General features: G+C 42.2%; 1 protein-coding gene across 7 annotated transcripts in view; it reads right to left on the bottom strand.

Moving 5' to 3' along the window:
• The window catches only part of eif4eb (eukaryotic translation initiation factor 4eb), a 76,203-nt gene that overhangs the window by 22,912 nt on the left and 38,565 nt on the right, over nucleotides 1–14,726 (bottom strand). The window contains exon 1 of one of the 7 annotated variants that reach the window (XM_069925644.1): nucleotides 7,766–7,892. The exons of 3 other annotated variants lie outside the window; for them this stretch is intronic. In XM_069925644.1, the coding sequence (XP_069781745.1) occupies nucleotides 7,766–7,831 (66 nt within the window). In that variant the 5' untranslated portion in view covers nucleotides 7,832–7,892. Of the gene's footprint in view, nucleotides 1–3,447; nucleotides 3,487–6,532; nucleotides 6,626–6,728; nucleotides 6,835–7,765; nucleotides 7,893–14,726 lie in introns of those variants that run through there. 3 more of the 7 variants (XM_069925647.1, XM_069925643.1, XM_069925645.1) reach the window with 3 other exon arrangements.

The following is a 14,726-nucleotide window of genomic DNA, read 5'->3' as shown; positions in this document are numbered from 1 at the left end:
ATGATCATCAAATGAAATAATTTGATGCCCAGCTAATTGTGGACAACTTTTGCTCAAACGTTAAACAAGGACAAGATTAAGATTGACAATTTAAGATAACTTTACATTCACATGCTTGCACTGATTGCTGAAGAACTCGAGGAAATAGGTTGCCAATGAAAGATAGAAATGTAGAATTCTTCTTTCCCCTTTCAAAGCAGCATCAATTTTGCTTACTCAGCATTATCAAACATGCTTCTGACTGAACTTAGAATGATATATAAAAATCCAAACGTAACTGTGTATAGTACTGCAACAGAGGAACTCCAAATGAAATGCAATGCCTTCTATGCCTGGCAGTCTCATGTTTAACCGTTGGTGGAAAAGTGCCCTGAAATCAGAGCAGCTGTTGCTAACATTTGACTCAGTATTGCTGGGTAAGGAGTAATAGATTAAAATTCAGAGGCTTCCATGAAAAAAGAGGTGCTCTGAGAAACTCGTACAAATAGTTTCATGCTGGGAATATAAAAGTGAAAAATATAGTTCTCATTCAATATCCAGATATCTTTGATGAAAGTCAAGTTATATCTTTGAACACAAACAAATCTCCATTCTCAGTAGCTCAGGAATTGAGTACCAGTTTTTTTTTTTGCTGCAATGCATCTAAAGGACACTGCAGTTCAAGTTTATTATTATCATCCAATTGTATAAGTAGACCTGGACGAAACAGTGCTCTTCATTCCTCGTAAAAACATCAACATAGCTCACATATTAACAAGTGATTTATATGCAGAACACATATAAAAATAAATAAATATTGTTAAATAATTAGTAGAGTCTCAGAGGTATTGTATGAGCAGTTCAGTCACTAACGGTCTCACTGCCCACAGGAAGAAACTGTTTCTCAGCTTGGTGGTTCTGTATCTTTCCCGATAGTAAAGGAAAGATACTGTGTGTGGGGTGATGGGGGCCCTTAATGATTATGCATGCTGTCTTCAGACAAAGATTCTGGTGGATCACATTGATGGAGGTTTTTTTTGGGGGGGGGGAAAAAGAGAAAAACCAAGAGACCCCAGTGATCATCTCTGCCACTCTTATGATCCTGTGGACTGACCTCTGATCCAGTAACCACCACACTGTGATGCAGCCAGCCAGGATGCTCTTGATAAAGCTCCTATAGAAAATTGATAGTATGGTGGCCGAAAGCCTTGCCAGCCCCAGTTTTCTCAGGAAGTGCAGTCGCTGTTGCACTTTCCTGAAAAGTAAGGTGTGTGTTCAGGATAGATCACTACTTAAATGAACTTCAAGGAACTTGGTGCTCTCTACTGCAGTTATTGATGTGTAGTAGAAGGTGGTCACTCCAAGTCCTATTGAAGTCTACAATCATCTTGTATATCCACAGGAAAGCAACACTTAATTTGTATATCCACAAGACTTATTTACTACATCTGCTGCTCCCTTTGAGGTCTTCTCTGCATCAGAGACCGGTTGCAGATTGCAAAATTGCTTTGTTGGGCACCTCCTCTCCGTCCGCAATAACAGCCAACTCCCAGTAGTCATCCATTTCAATTCTGAGTCACACTCACAGACTCTCATGCCTGTCATGGCCTTATGTACTATCCCACCCTGACCACCCACAGAGTGGAGGAACACCACCTTATTTTCCATCTGGGCTCTCTCCATCTAGATGGCATTAACATCGACTTCTCCGTTTTCTGCTAAACTTGCTCATTTTTTCTTTCCCCTCCCATCCCCCTTACCCACCCAGCCTTCCCTCCTTCCCCCTCATTTCTGCTGTCCGCTCCCTCCTTTCTCCACCTATCATCTCTTGCCTTTGCCACCCAACCCCACCTTTTTGTTCAGGTGCTTGCTGGCATTCTCTCACACCTTGATGAAGGGCTCAAGCCCGAAGCATCTATTATGTATTTTTACGATTGCTACATAAAGGGCACTGTTTGACCTGCTGAGCTCTCCAGCATTTTGTGATTTTTCGACAATCATCTCCTTAGGCTTGTCCACATTGAGGCCTGAGTTGTCAACCCTGCACTATAACACAAGATTTTTCACCTCTTGTAGTGCACCTCATCGTTGTTGCTGATGAGCCCAACTATTGTTGTTTCATCTGCAAATTTGATGATTTTGTTGCAGTGTAGCCGACCCGCTCCCCACACGCACACGCACAGAGTTGCAGGTTAAGCTCACTCCTTTACTAGGGCTGGAAATGGTCTTCCCACCATTTTTGCTGCCTGACTTAGTCAGCCATATGAATAACAATAGCAGGTAGGAACATCCATGCATATGAATGCCCTTCTTCCCCAGCCTGTTTCTGCTGAGTTAGCTGGGCAGCTTGACCAATGCCATTTAGGGCTCTTGGTCTGATGCTGCCCCAGCTTCTACCCACGCCAGTTCATTGTCCTGGGAGTCACTTTAGCGATCTCTGTCCGCATCTGCTGCCACGTGATGTGCCGGCCCGATCCCTGCAATTGTGGGCCGCCACAGGAGTTGAATTTGGCACTGAAGTTGTGGGTCAGAAGCAAGCTGAGCACACAGCCCTGAGATGCACCAGTGCTTGACTTTATGCTACCAACCCAGAGGTCTATCTATTAGTGAGTCCAGAATCCAGTAACAAAGGTGTTGAGTCCAAGAAGGGCAGCTTCTCCACCAGCCTCTGAGGAACATTTGTATTAAATGTCGAGTTGAAGTCAATGAACAGCAGCCTGGCCCATGAGGTATCATTCTCCAGGTGAGTCAATACAGAGTGGAGGGACAAGGCTATAGCATCATCAGTGGAACAATTCAGTCTTTAGGCAAATTGAAATAGATCCAGCATCTCTGGGAGGTACTCTTTAATGCATTCCATCACCAGATCCTCTCAAAGCATTTCAAAATGGTGGCGGTCAGTGTCACAGGGTGGTAGTCACTGAGGCCTGTCACTCTCACCCTCTTTGGTACCAAGCTGATGGCGACTACTGCAGTGACGGGTTGAAGGTGACTATAAAGTCCTCTTCCGTTACTTGGTCTGACGACGCTATTTCCCCATGGCTGCCCTGCCACGTGGCGATACAAGCAGGGCCGGTTCACCATGAAGATGTGCGCCACCACACAACACCCGCCCCGCCCCCCCCCCCCAAGAACCGGCTACACGTCCTGTCACTTTGGCAGCTGGCCCCAGTGCTTGGGCGCGGCCGTCTGCGATAAGTCTAAATGAGCAGCTTTTAAGCGGACAACAGTAAACCGTTCTTCCCTGCCACCCACATCTAAAGTAAAAGTGCCACCTGACAGCCGGAGAACCTTGTACGGCCCTTCATATGGGCACTCCATATGGACCCTTCATATGGGCGCTCTGGACAAACAAAAATTGCGCCACATCCAGATCTTTCAATTGATGGGATGGTCAGGTGTCGTGGTGAGATGGGGACGGTGAGGTTAAGTTTCCCAGTCATTTACTGAGATCCGCGAGCCGCTCACCTTCGTTGTGCGTCGTCTCAGCATCCAGGTCAAAGAATTTGCCTGGCAGGGAAAGTGGTGCACCATAAACCATTTCTGCTGATGAGGCTTGCAGGTCCTCCTTGGACGCTGACCTCATCCCAAGGAGAACCCAGGGCATCTCATCCACCCAGTCGGAGCCGGAAAGTCTTGCCATCAGAGCGGACTTTACGTGTCAGTGGAACCTCTCTACCAACCTGTTAGGCCGTGGTGTGGTGCAATGTTACCCCTAAAAGCCTTGACAGCTGCAACCATAGTGCAGATGTAAATTGGGCGTTTCTATCACTCTTGATGTGCACCGGCACGCCAAAACGAGCGATCCACTGGCTGACCAGGGCTCTAGCACAGGTCTCAGCTGACTCATGGACTGGGATGGCTTCCAGCCACCCGTTTGCTCTGTCCATTATGGTAAACAGATACCGTGACTCACTGGGCACCAGCAAAAGGCGCACAACATCCACGTGGATATGCTGGAACCTCCAAATTGCCAAGTCGAAATGTTGAACAGGGCCTGTGGACTTTAGACGTCTGGCACCTGATGCAGTTACAGGTTAGCACTGCCACCTCCTTCGTGAGGCCATGCCAGACAAATCGCTGCGCCACCATACGCATGTTAGTCTTTACTGAGGGGTGGGCAAGATCGTGGATAGAGCTGGCGACCCTAGCCCTCCACTCCTGTGGAACTACCGGTCATGGTGAGCCAGTGGAGGTGTCGCAGAGCAGTGGCTGGGCAGAGTCAGGAAGCTGGATATCCTTGAGCTGGAGACCTGAGATGGCAGTCCAGAGAGTTTGAGTTTCGGCATCGTGCTGCTGGGCCTGCGCTAGTTGCGCATACTTGAGGGCGGGAGCTAGCGTGCTGATGGCCGGGCGGGAGCGCATCCACGACATTGTCCTTGCCCTCCTGGTGCCGGATGTCTGTAGTGAATTTGGGCACGTGTGACAGGTAGCACTATTGCCTGGCCGACCATGAGTCCTTGGCTATAGCCAGTGCTTGGGTGAGGGGCTTGTGATGAGTAAAGGCGGTGAAAGTTCTGCCCTCCAAGAAGTATTGGTAGTGGCAGATGGCCAGGTAGAGCGCCAGGAGCTCCTGGTCAAATGCACTGTATTTAAGCTCCAGTGGCCGCAACTGCTTACTGAAACCACTGCCCATCCAGCCACTGTTCCAGTACTCCCCCGACCGCCGTGGCAGAAGTGTCAACCAAGAGTGCCATGTGTACTTCTGGGCTTGGGTGCACCAATAAAGTCGCCTCTGCGAGGGCCTGTTTCATTGCAGCGAAGGCCTTGTTCGCCTCCCCCGACCAGGCCAGGGTCTTCTCTTTCGTCACGATCAGCGCAAAAAAGAGGGCGCATGATGTGTGCGGCGTTGGGGATGAATCTATGGTAAAAATTTACCAATCCCACAAATTCCTGCAGGCCCTTGAGGGAGGAAGGTTTGGGAAAATGCTGAATGGCTGCCATTTTATCTGATGCTGCAGCTGCCCCAAACATGGAGATGGTGTGCCCCAGGAACTGCAATATCTGTTTCCCAAACTGGCATTTGGCCTTGACCATGAGGCCGAATTCTGCCAGACAGGCGAACAGGGTACGGAGATGGGACTTGTGCTCTTCGGAGCTGCAGCTGACTACCAGGATGTCATCTAGGTAGATGAAGACAAAGTTCAAATCCCTACCCACTGTGTCCATGAGGCACTGGAATGTCTGGTCCATGTTTTTCAACCCGAACGGCATCCAGAGGAATTTGAACAAGCCAAATGGGGTGATAATAGCAGTCTTTCCAATGTCATCAGTGTGGACCAGGATCTGGTCGTATCCGCACACCAGATCGACTTTTGAAAAGAACTGCGTGCCGTGGAGATTGGCCGCGAAGTCCTGGATATGGGGAACCGGGTACCTGTCTGGAGTAGTGGTGTCATTTACCCTCCGCAGGGCCTCCAACCCCCTGATGACTTCGGGACCATGTGCAGTGGCGCTGCCCAAGCACTGTCCGACCACCAAACTATGCCCAACTCCTGGAGCCTGGAGAATTCCTCCTTTGCCTGTTTTAGCTTTTCCGGTGACATCCGTCTAGCTCTGATGTGCAGCTGGGGACCTTTTGTGGAGATGTGATGGAAAACTCCATGGCTGAGGGAGGCAACATCGAAGTGTGGCTCCAGGATGGCAGGGAACTCACTGAGGATCTCGGCGAACTCGTCTGTGGCGGTGGATACTGTGGTAATTTTGGGTCTGTTGTCGTCCGCCGTGCCCAGGCGCACCGAGCAAAAGGTGCGGATGTTGAGCAGCCTCCTGCTGTCACGTCCACCAGCAGACCGTGAGCCCTTAGGAAGTTAGTCCCTAACAGCGCGGTGCCCACCGAGGCAGGAACAAATCTCCAAGTGAACTTTTCATCCCTGATCTGTATCTGTGCCCTACAGGTGCCATAGGTCTTGATTGTGGAACCATTGGCAACCCACAGGGTTGGACCGGGGGTCCAGGTTCGTGTTTCTAGAGCTATAGGGGGGAGGGCACTCAGCTTGGACCCTGTGTCCACCAGGAACCAGCTGCCTGTGGACTTGTCAGTGATGTAAAGGAGGCTGTTCATGTGGCCAATCGTGGCAGCCATCAACGGCGGTTGGCCTGGCCGTTCCCCTGGAAGTTGCAGGGCAGACGGCACTTATGGGCTTTCACTCCCCAGTGCTGGTGATAAAAGCACCATGTTGTCTGGGTTTCCTCCAGCTTGTCCTTGGGGGTATCCTGCAGACGGCGGAGCCCCAACTTGGAGACTTGGCTGAGGGCTGCCTCGTTCTCCTGTTTTGAGCGCCAGAGGGCATCTGCCCAGGCTGTGGCCTTGCGGGAGTTGGAAAAGTCCTCTTCGAACAGATGGAGCCAGATATCTTTTGGCATCTGTTCAAGGAATATCTGGTGGAAGAGTAAACACTGTTCATGATCCTCCGCCAGGGCCAGCATTTCGTCCATGAGGGCTGAGATCCCCCAACCAATCTAGGTGTAAGAGCCTGGAAGCACACTGCTGGGGAGTGAGGCCAAACTTCCCCAGGAGTAGATTTTTTTTTTTTAAGGGCGGTATACTTGCCCACTGCTGGTGGCTGGTGAATGATGTCGTCCACCCTCGCCGCCATGTCCTGGTCCAGTGCGCCCACGACGTGGTCATATTTTGAGGTGTCAGCTGAGATGTTGTGGTAGAATTGTGCCTCTGCCCGCCTGAACCACATCCAAGGGCGATGGGGCCAGAAGGGGGGGGGGGGTAGATTGAGGGCTACAGTTTTCACCTCAGCTGAGTCCATCGTTCGCTGGGTCCAGATAGACGTCTGGGCCCGTCGGGGTCACCACTGTGGTGATTGCAGGAGCTGAAGGAAATTACTGCTACCACACAGATAGTCATTAAAGACTGTTTTTATTCAAATTCAGCACGCCCCTTTAAGGGCAGCATGAGCTCAGTCACCTGGTGCATTGTGACATCATAATCACTGCCTAGAGCATGTGCTGGAAAGGATGCTGGAATCAGAGAGAAACCTCTGACGATCCCATTTCCCCATGGTTGCCCCGCCATGAGGCGATACAAGCAGGGCCGGTTCGCCATGAGGATGTGCACCGCCACAGTTTCACCATAAAATAAAAAGACCAACAAGAGAAGTCGCAAAACAGAAGAAATTCAGCCCTTTGACCTTATTCCACCATTCAATAGGACCATGACCACTTTTCTGCCCTTTCCCCATAATCCTCGTTTCCCTTATTGATCAGAATTTTTCACAAGGATCCACCCCCGCAGCTCTCCATGGCAAATAGTTTTAAATATTTTTTTTCCTATCTCAACCTGAATGAATATCTCCTTATTCTTCTCACTCTGGTTTTGAACTCCTCTATGAGAGGAAACATCCTTTCATCATTTACCTTGTCTAGCCTCCAAATAAACTTCTGTTTAAATATCATCTCTCATTCTTCTACACTCCAATTAGAAGAATGCCAACCTGTTTCAACCCATCTCTCCATTCTCAGAATCATCTTAGTGAGTTGTAGGATGCATTTTAAAATGTTATCATTTGCTTTCTTGTGGAATAATTAACTATCTGCCAAATGATAAGGAGGTGAAAACAAACTTAGAAACAAGCTTGTGAACTGAAGTCTTTGTGCAAGAAGGTGGATTTCATTACAATTTGAATTATTGTCAAGAGAATTTTAGAGATATATATCTATATCTATATATAGATATCCATCTCTCCCTCATGAAAGAACAAAGATAAAATTTTAATAATTAGCAAAATTCAGAATGACAATTTGAACAAAGAATAATCAAGATTCACTTAACATTTTTGAAGTTGTAAACCAGTTCAACGATTAGATTTATTGTCAGAGTACATAAGTGACCTCGCATAGAACCCTGAGATCTCTTTCCTGTGGGCTGGCAGAATTTCTACTCATCGATAGTTCAAATTGTACTGTGGAAAAAAGTACACATACAAGATTTAACTGTAAATAAAGTGGCTGCATGCAGAAAAAAAAAATCTATGATAAATAATGTGCAACCAATAAGTTTCCGATTGAGTTTGTTGTTTAGGAATCTGATGGTGGAGGAGTAGCAACAGTTCCTGAACCGGATGGTATGAGTCTTGTGGCACTTATACCTCTTTCCTGATGGCAGCAGAGAGAACAGAGCATGTAGTGGTGTGGATCATTGATCATTGCTGCTGCTCTCCAATGGTAGGTTTCCATGTAGATTTTCTCAATGGTGAGGAGACTGTTGCCTGTGAGGTCTTGGGCTGCATCCACTATCTTTTACAGAGCTTTCCACTCAGAAATATTGGTGCACACATAGCAGGCCACAATGCAGCTGGACAGCACATTTTCCACTACACATTTGCAGAATTTTGCCAAGGTTTCTGATGTTACATTAAATCTCTGCAACTCTTAATGAAGTAAAGGTGCTAACATGCTTTCCTCACAATGATGTTATTATGTTGGACCAGGAAAGGTCCTCTGAGATAGTTACTTCCAGGAATTTAATTTTGCTTACCCTCTCCACCTCTGAACCCCCAATGATCATTCACTTTGGTTTTACCCTTCCTAAAATCCACAATTAGCTCCTTGGCTTTGGTGACATTGGTGTACTAACAACCTCACACTCATTCAGCTAAGTTTTCAGTCTCCCTCCTGTATGTCAACTTGTCACCCTATTTATACAACCCACGACTGCAGCATCACAAGCAAATTTGAAGACTGTGCTATTGTTGTGCCAAGCTGCACTTTCATAGGTGTAAAGTGAGTCAAGCAAGGGGCTAAGCCTGTAGCCCTGTACGTGGTGGTGCTTCAGTGCAGATGGGGATTGTGCAGGAGGTGTTATACCAATACACACTGACTGGGGTCTGGAGGGGAGGTGAGGTGGCCCTGGTCTTGGAGTTTGCTGAGCAGTTTTGAGTAGATAATGCTACTGAATGCAGAACTGTAGTCGATAAAGAGTCTCCTGATGTTTTTGCTGTTCAGGTGTTCCAGGATTTTGTGCAGAGCCAGTGAGATACGATCTGCCATAATAGGAAAATTGGACGGATCAATGTTACCGCTCAGACAGGAGCTGATATATTTCAACACCAGCCTCTCAAAAACACCATCACTGTCGAGTGCAACTGGTCAATTGTCATTTGGCAGGTTACCACATTCTTCTTAGGCACTTGAACAATTGAGGCCTATTTGAAACAGATGGGTACCATGCCCTACCTAAATGAGATCTTGAAGATATCAGTAAATATAATGACAAGTTGGTCAGCACAGGTTTTCAGTCCTCAGTCACTACTCCATCTGGACCAGATGATTTACTCTCCTGAAGGCAGCCCACAGATGAACTTTGACGACTGACTGTAGATCATCATCAGGGGACAGCAGTTCTTCCTGATTATGATGGTCAAATTGGGCATAGAAGGTATTGAGTTCATCTGGGAGTGAAGCTTTACTGTCTCCTACTGCACCAGATTTAATTTTGTAGGAGGTTATGTCATTTAGACCCTGCTACAGCTGTCATGCATCTTTCATTGTTTCCAATCTCATCCAGAATCTCCATTTCACAGAAGCTTCAGCAAACAAAATTTGATATAGTGTCATAAATAAAGATATTAGGATAGCTGATGACACGCATGGCCATAGTAAGGTGAAATCCATCAAAAGGTAACTGTTGCACATGACACCAAGAGAAAACAACTATTTAAAGGGACCCAATGATATGGGATCTGTTACAATCACCTCAACAGGTAACCAGCATGGGTTTAAAATACTTTACTTCTCCCAAGCACTGCATTCTGTCATGAATATTAAGAAACACAAAAGCTGCAGCTCCTGGAATCTTGAGCAAACAAAGAAATGCTGGAGGAACTCAGCAGGTCAGAAAGATTAGATCTTTAATTCAATGAAGTGAAACAAATGAATTTTCAAACCAGATGTAAAAGAGCTGCCGCTGGGCCAATAGATACCTTGAAACTTCAGCAATGGATATTAACGCGCCAGCACGGAAATGGGCCAAATAGACTAGCAGGTGCGCCACCTGTCTTTTTTATTGAAAATGTGATTTAAAATTTTTATCCATACATGTAATAGTAGCAAAATACAATAATCAAATATTAATGTCAGTTCCATTATATATGATTGTTATAAAACTCAACCCCTTCCCCAGGATAATAAAAATCAAAAAAAAGGCTAAATATAAAAGAGAAAGTAAAGAATCATGACTGCCAAGAAGACACCGCCACCACATGGTTCTAACCATTTAGATTTTTAAAATTCTTCCAAGAAGGTTAACAAGGTTCTCGAAATTTCGGGAAAATATCTATAAATTAATTCTCGCAATTTGCAAATACAAGTACTAAATTTTCAAAAATACATCATATTTGTTTCTTAAATTATAAGTAATCTTCTCAAGGGGAATCCAGCTATGCATTTCTGCATTCCATCACCGTACCTTGATGAGAGTCCGATTTCAATGTTACTGCTATACATTTTTAACCTTTTTTTTTTAAAAAAAGAATTTTACTTTTTACCCCTTATTGCTATACATTTCCTTAATACTGCTAATTTTTATAAATTCTTTTTGATATATAGTTAATTTAAATTTTGGTCTTATCCCTACAATATTACCTAGTAAGAACAATATTGGATTTTGTGGAAATTTAATTCCTGTAACCTGTTCTAAACGAGTTCACAAGTCTCACTTTTACATACCAAGTAGTATGTAAAAAGGTACCCATATCCAGGCCACGTCTAAAATACTGAGCCGATAGATCTGACTTCAATCTATTTAACTTCTGCGGTGCAAGATATAATTTATGTAGAAATAATTTCTTTATCTAATATTTAGTGTATTTGTTATACTATCTCAGCATAACTCCAACCAATTTTGTTCATCAATATTAATATTTAAATCCAACTCCCATCTGCCTGGACCTATGTATCCCCTTCTTAGGAATTCCCGTCTACAATAAAATGTACATAACTGAAATAAATTTCTTTATATGTCTATTACGAATCAAATTCTCCACATCTCTACAGTTTGGTAATGAATTATTGGACCCAATTTATCTCTTAAATATGCCCTTAGTTGATTTTCAAAAATACAATACATTTTTTTAATTATGTTCAAATAACATTAAATGTCCTACTCCATAACAATCTTCTATGTATGCAATTTCTTTATGAGACCAAATATTTTAAAAATTGATTATCTATGTAAATGGAATAAGTCAGTTTTGAGTCAGAGGCATTTTTGATAACACAACTTCCCACATTCCAATTTCTGTGTTTATCTTCTTCCAGTTATTAATCAAATATTTCAACAATGGGGATCCCTCTCACTCAATATCAATTTAGATTCCCATTTATATACAAAGTCATCTGGTATTCTCTCTCCTACTTTATCAATTTCTATTTTCATCCATGCCGATTTTCCTTCTTCAAAAAAGGAAGAAAGAATCTTCATTTGAGCCCCCTTGTAGTAACTTAAAATTTGGAGGCTGTTGGCCTCCTAATTCAAATCTCCAATTTATCTAAAGAAACCCTCAACATCTTACCCTTCCAGAGAAACTTCCTTGTATATTTATTTAATTCTTGAAAAAACATTATTGGCAATGTTTGAAAGAGATTCTGTACTCTAGGAAATATATTCATTTTAACACAGTTAGCTCTGCCCAATGTTATTGACAATGGCCTTCACTTACTCAAATCTTCTTCAGGTGAATAATTCAATTTATATAAATTATTTAAGTTATTATCTACCCACATCCCTAAATATGTTATTCCATTCGCTGGCCATTTAAATTGGGAGTCTCTTTGGCACTGAATATAATCCGCTCTAGTGAGGGGCATAATTTCACTTTTGTTCCAATTAATTTTATAGTCCAACACTTTTCTGTATTCCTCCAATCTTAAATATAATTTATGTATGAAACCTACTGGCTCTGTCAAATAAATCAAAACATCATCAGCAAATAAATTAATTTTATATTCCTCTCAGTTCACTTTAAATTCCTTAATATTAAGGCAGATCAGATCCATTCTGCAAGTGGTTCTATCGAGAGAATAAATAAAGCAGGCAATAATGGACATTCTTTTCTACTAGATCTTGTTAATTGAAATGGTGCAGAAACCTGTCCATTTGTTACAACTTTAGTTTTTGGTTCATTATATAAAGATCTGATCCAAATTGCAATTATCTGTCCCAACTCAAATCTTTCCAATACATTGAACAAAAAAAAAACCATTCTAATCTATCAAATGCTTTTTCCACATGTAAAGCCACTGCCACACTTAAATCTCCCCTCTTTTGTACTAAGTAGTCAAGTCACATTATCCTCAGACTTTTTTTTTTTTACAAACCCTGTCTAATCCATATTTATCAACTTTGGCAAAGATTTTGTCAGCCTATTTGCTAATATTTTTGCAATTATCTTATAATCTGCAATTAGCAATGAAATAAGACTATATGATGAAGGTTTAACCCTTTGGTATTACTATTATTGGTGAAGAAAAAGAATTGGGAAAGTGTTCATTTCCACCATCTGGCCTAATACTTCCATAAAAGAAGGGATCAACAAATCCTTCAATTCTTAATAAAACTTAAGCAGGAAACCATCTCCCAGAGATTTACTGCTTTGTAATAAGCTCAATGCCTCCATCACCTGTTAGGGTGAAGGGGCATCCAGTTCTGCTTGTTCTTCCAAACTTAATCTTGGGAATTTATTTGTGACAAAGTCTTCTATCTTATCATCTCTTTGCAGCTTCAATTGACACAACTTAAAAAATAAAATTGCTGAAAACCTTCATTAATTTCTTGAGGTTTGCAAGAAGTCACATTCAAATCTGGTCTTAATTGCATTAAGGGTTCTTGAGACTTGCTCTGCTTTCAACTGATGGGCCTTCTCAACTAGCTCATAGTATCTCTGTTTAGTTCTCATTATTGCTTTCTGTGTCCTATATGTTTGAAATGTATTAATAAGTCGTCTAAGTTTCTCTTCAGAAGTCCGCCTTTGCGAATCTTTTCCTAAATATATTATCTTTCTCTAACTGTTCTTCCTCTTTCATATAATGCTTCTTAATTTTAGAAGTATAACTTATAATTTGTCCTCTTAAGTATGTTTTCATTGCATCCCATAAAATAAATTTATTAACTGAACTAGTCTTGAAAAAAAATTGAATTTGCCTTCTAACAAAAATTGTGAAAGTCTGGCCTTTTTAAATAGCATTGAGTTAAATCTCCATCTGTAAACTGATTCTTCTTTATTTGACATTGTAACTGTCATTAAAAAAGAGGAATTATCCAATAAAATTCTTGCTTTATAATCAACTTGTTTAATTCGATCTTGGAGATTTGCTGATATTAAGAATAAATCTATCCTCGAATAAGAATAATGTCTACTTGAATAAAACCAATAATCTCTCTCTTGGATGGATTCTTCTCCATGTGTCTATTAAATTCAACTCTTTCATTAACATCAAAGTTGTTTTTGCTGGCTTTGCCCTTATTATGACTCTAGTTGATCTAAGACTGACTCTAAACAAAAGTTAAAATCCCCACCTATTAATATATTCTTGTATGCTTTGCCAAGTTGAGAAATGTTTCTTATATAAATTTTTCATCATCCACATTCAGTGCTTATATATTCATGAGTCCATAACTGAAAAAAAAATTGACAATATGTATAACACATCTCCCTGCAGGGTCAATTATTACATTCTACATCTTGACCAGAAGGGTCTTATCAAAGATTGCCTTGTTTATGAGAGAATAAATAAAGCAGGCAATACAAAAAAAAAGTTGTGACATACCCCCTACTCAATCTCTTTTTAATTTCTGATGTTCTGTTTTAATTAAATTAGTCTCTTTTTTTAAATATGTCATAATTCTTTTTCTCTTCACCATTCCGTTTAGCCCATTAACATTAAAACTTGAAAAATTCTGTGTTGCTCACTGACATTTAATTTAATCCATGACTACCGATATTTCCCCTTCAACAAATATCTGAATATTTGTTATCTACCGTGTTAAGGGATGTCCTCCTCGGCAATCCAGATAAGAAAAATAAATGTTACACATAATCAATTTACAATCATAAGTTATAAAATTCAAAAAGAAATAAGTAAAAATAACAAAAAAATCATATTAATAATAATTATGCAACATTTCCCCCCCTCCATTTTACAAGTTTGCGGCATCTGCCACAAATACACACGACTTGATAGAAGTCAGTCCACATCACCTCTAACTAACCCCCCCCACCCCCGGATGTTTACCATATAGGCCCATTTTTCATTAAAAATAACTGAAAACCCACTCTTCGTTAATCAAAGCATTTTCATGTTCCCACCTGCTGATTATGTGGCAGTGGGTCCACAAATTCCTCTGCACGGACATAATTGTGAACAACCTGTTCTCTCCTCCTTACAAAAAAGCTTCAAAGTGGACAACTCTGTAAACATTTTGCCATAAGGCGTTCTTCACCATGCTAAATTCTTTTTTCCAATCTTATGTTAAGATAGAAAAAGATCTTGTTTCCATGTAATTCCAGGTACCTCTTCTCGCTCTAACTCCTTGTGCTGCTAATGCTAATTTTTTCTATCTTGATAACAGAGGCATTTTATCAATATAGATCTGAGCTTCTGATTTGGTGGTGGCTGAGGTCTCAAAGTTCAATAATATTTTCAAATGTATCTGCTCAGAAACCCATCATTGGAAAAATCTTAACAGATCATCACCTTCCTCACTTTTTATTTTTAAACATAAAAAAGACCAACAA

Source organism: Narcine bancroftii, chromosome 3 (assembly GCF_036971445.1).
Source record: "Narcine bancroftii isolate sNarBan1 chromosome 3, sNarBan1.hap1, whole genome shotgun sequence".
In the NCBI taxonomy this organism is placed as follows: Eukaryota; Metazoa; Chordata; class Chondrichthyes; order Torpediniformes; family Narcinidae; genus Narcine; species Narcine bancroftii.
This window is presented reverse-complemented; position numbering and strand designations above follow the sequence as displayed.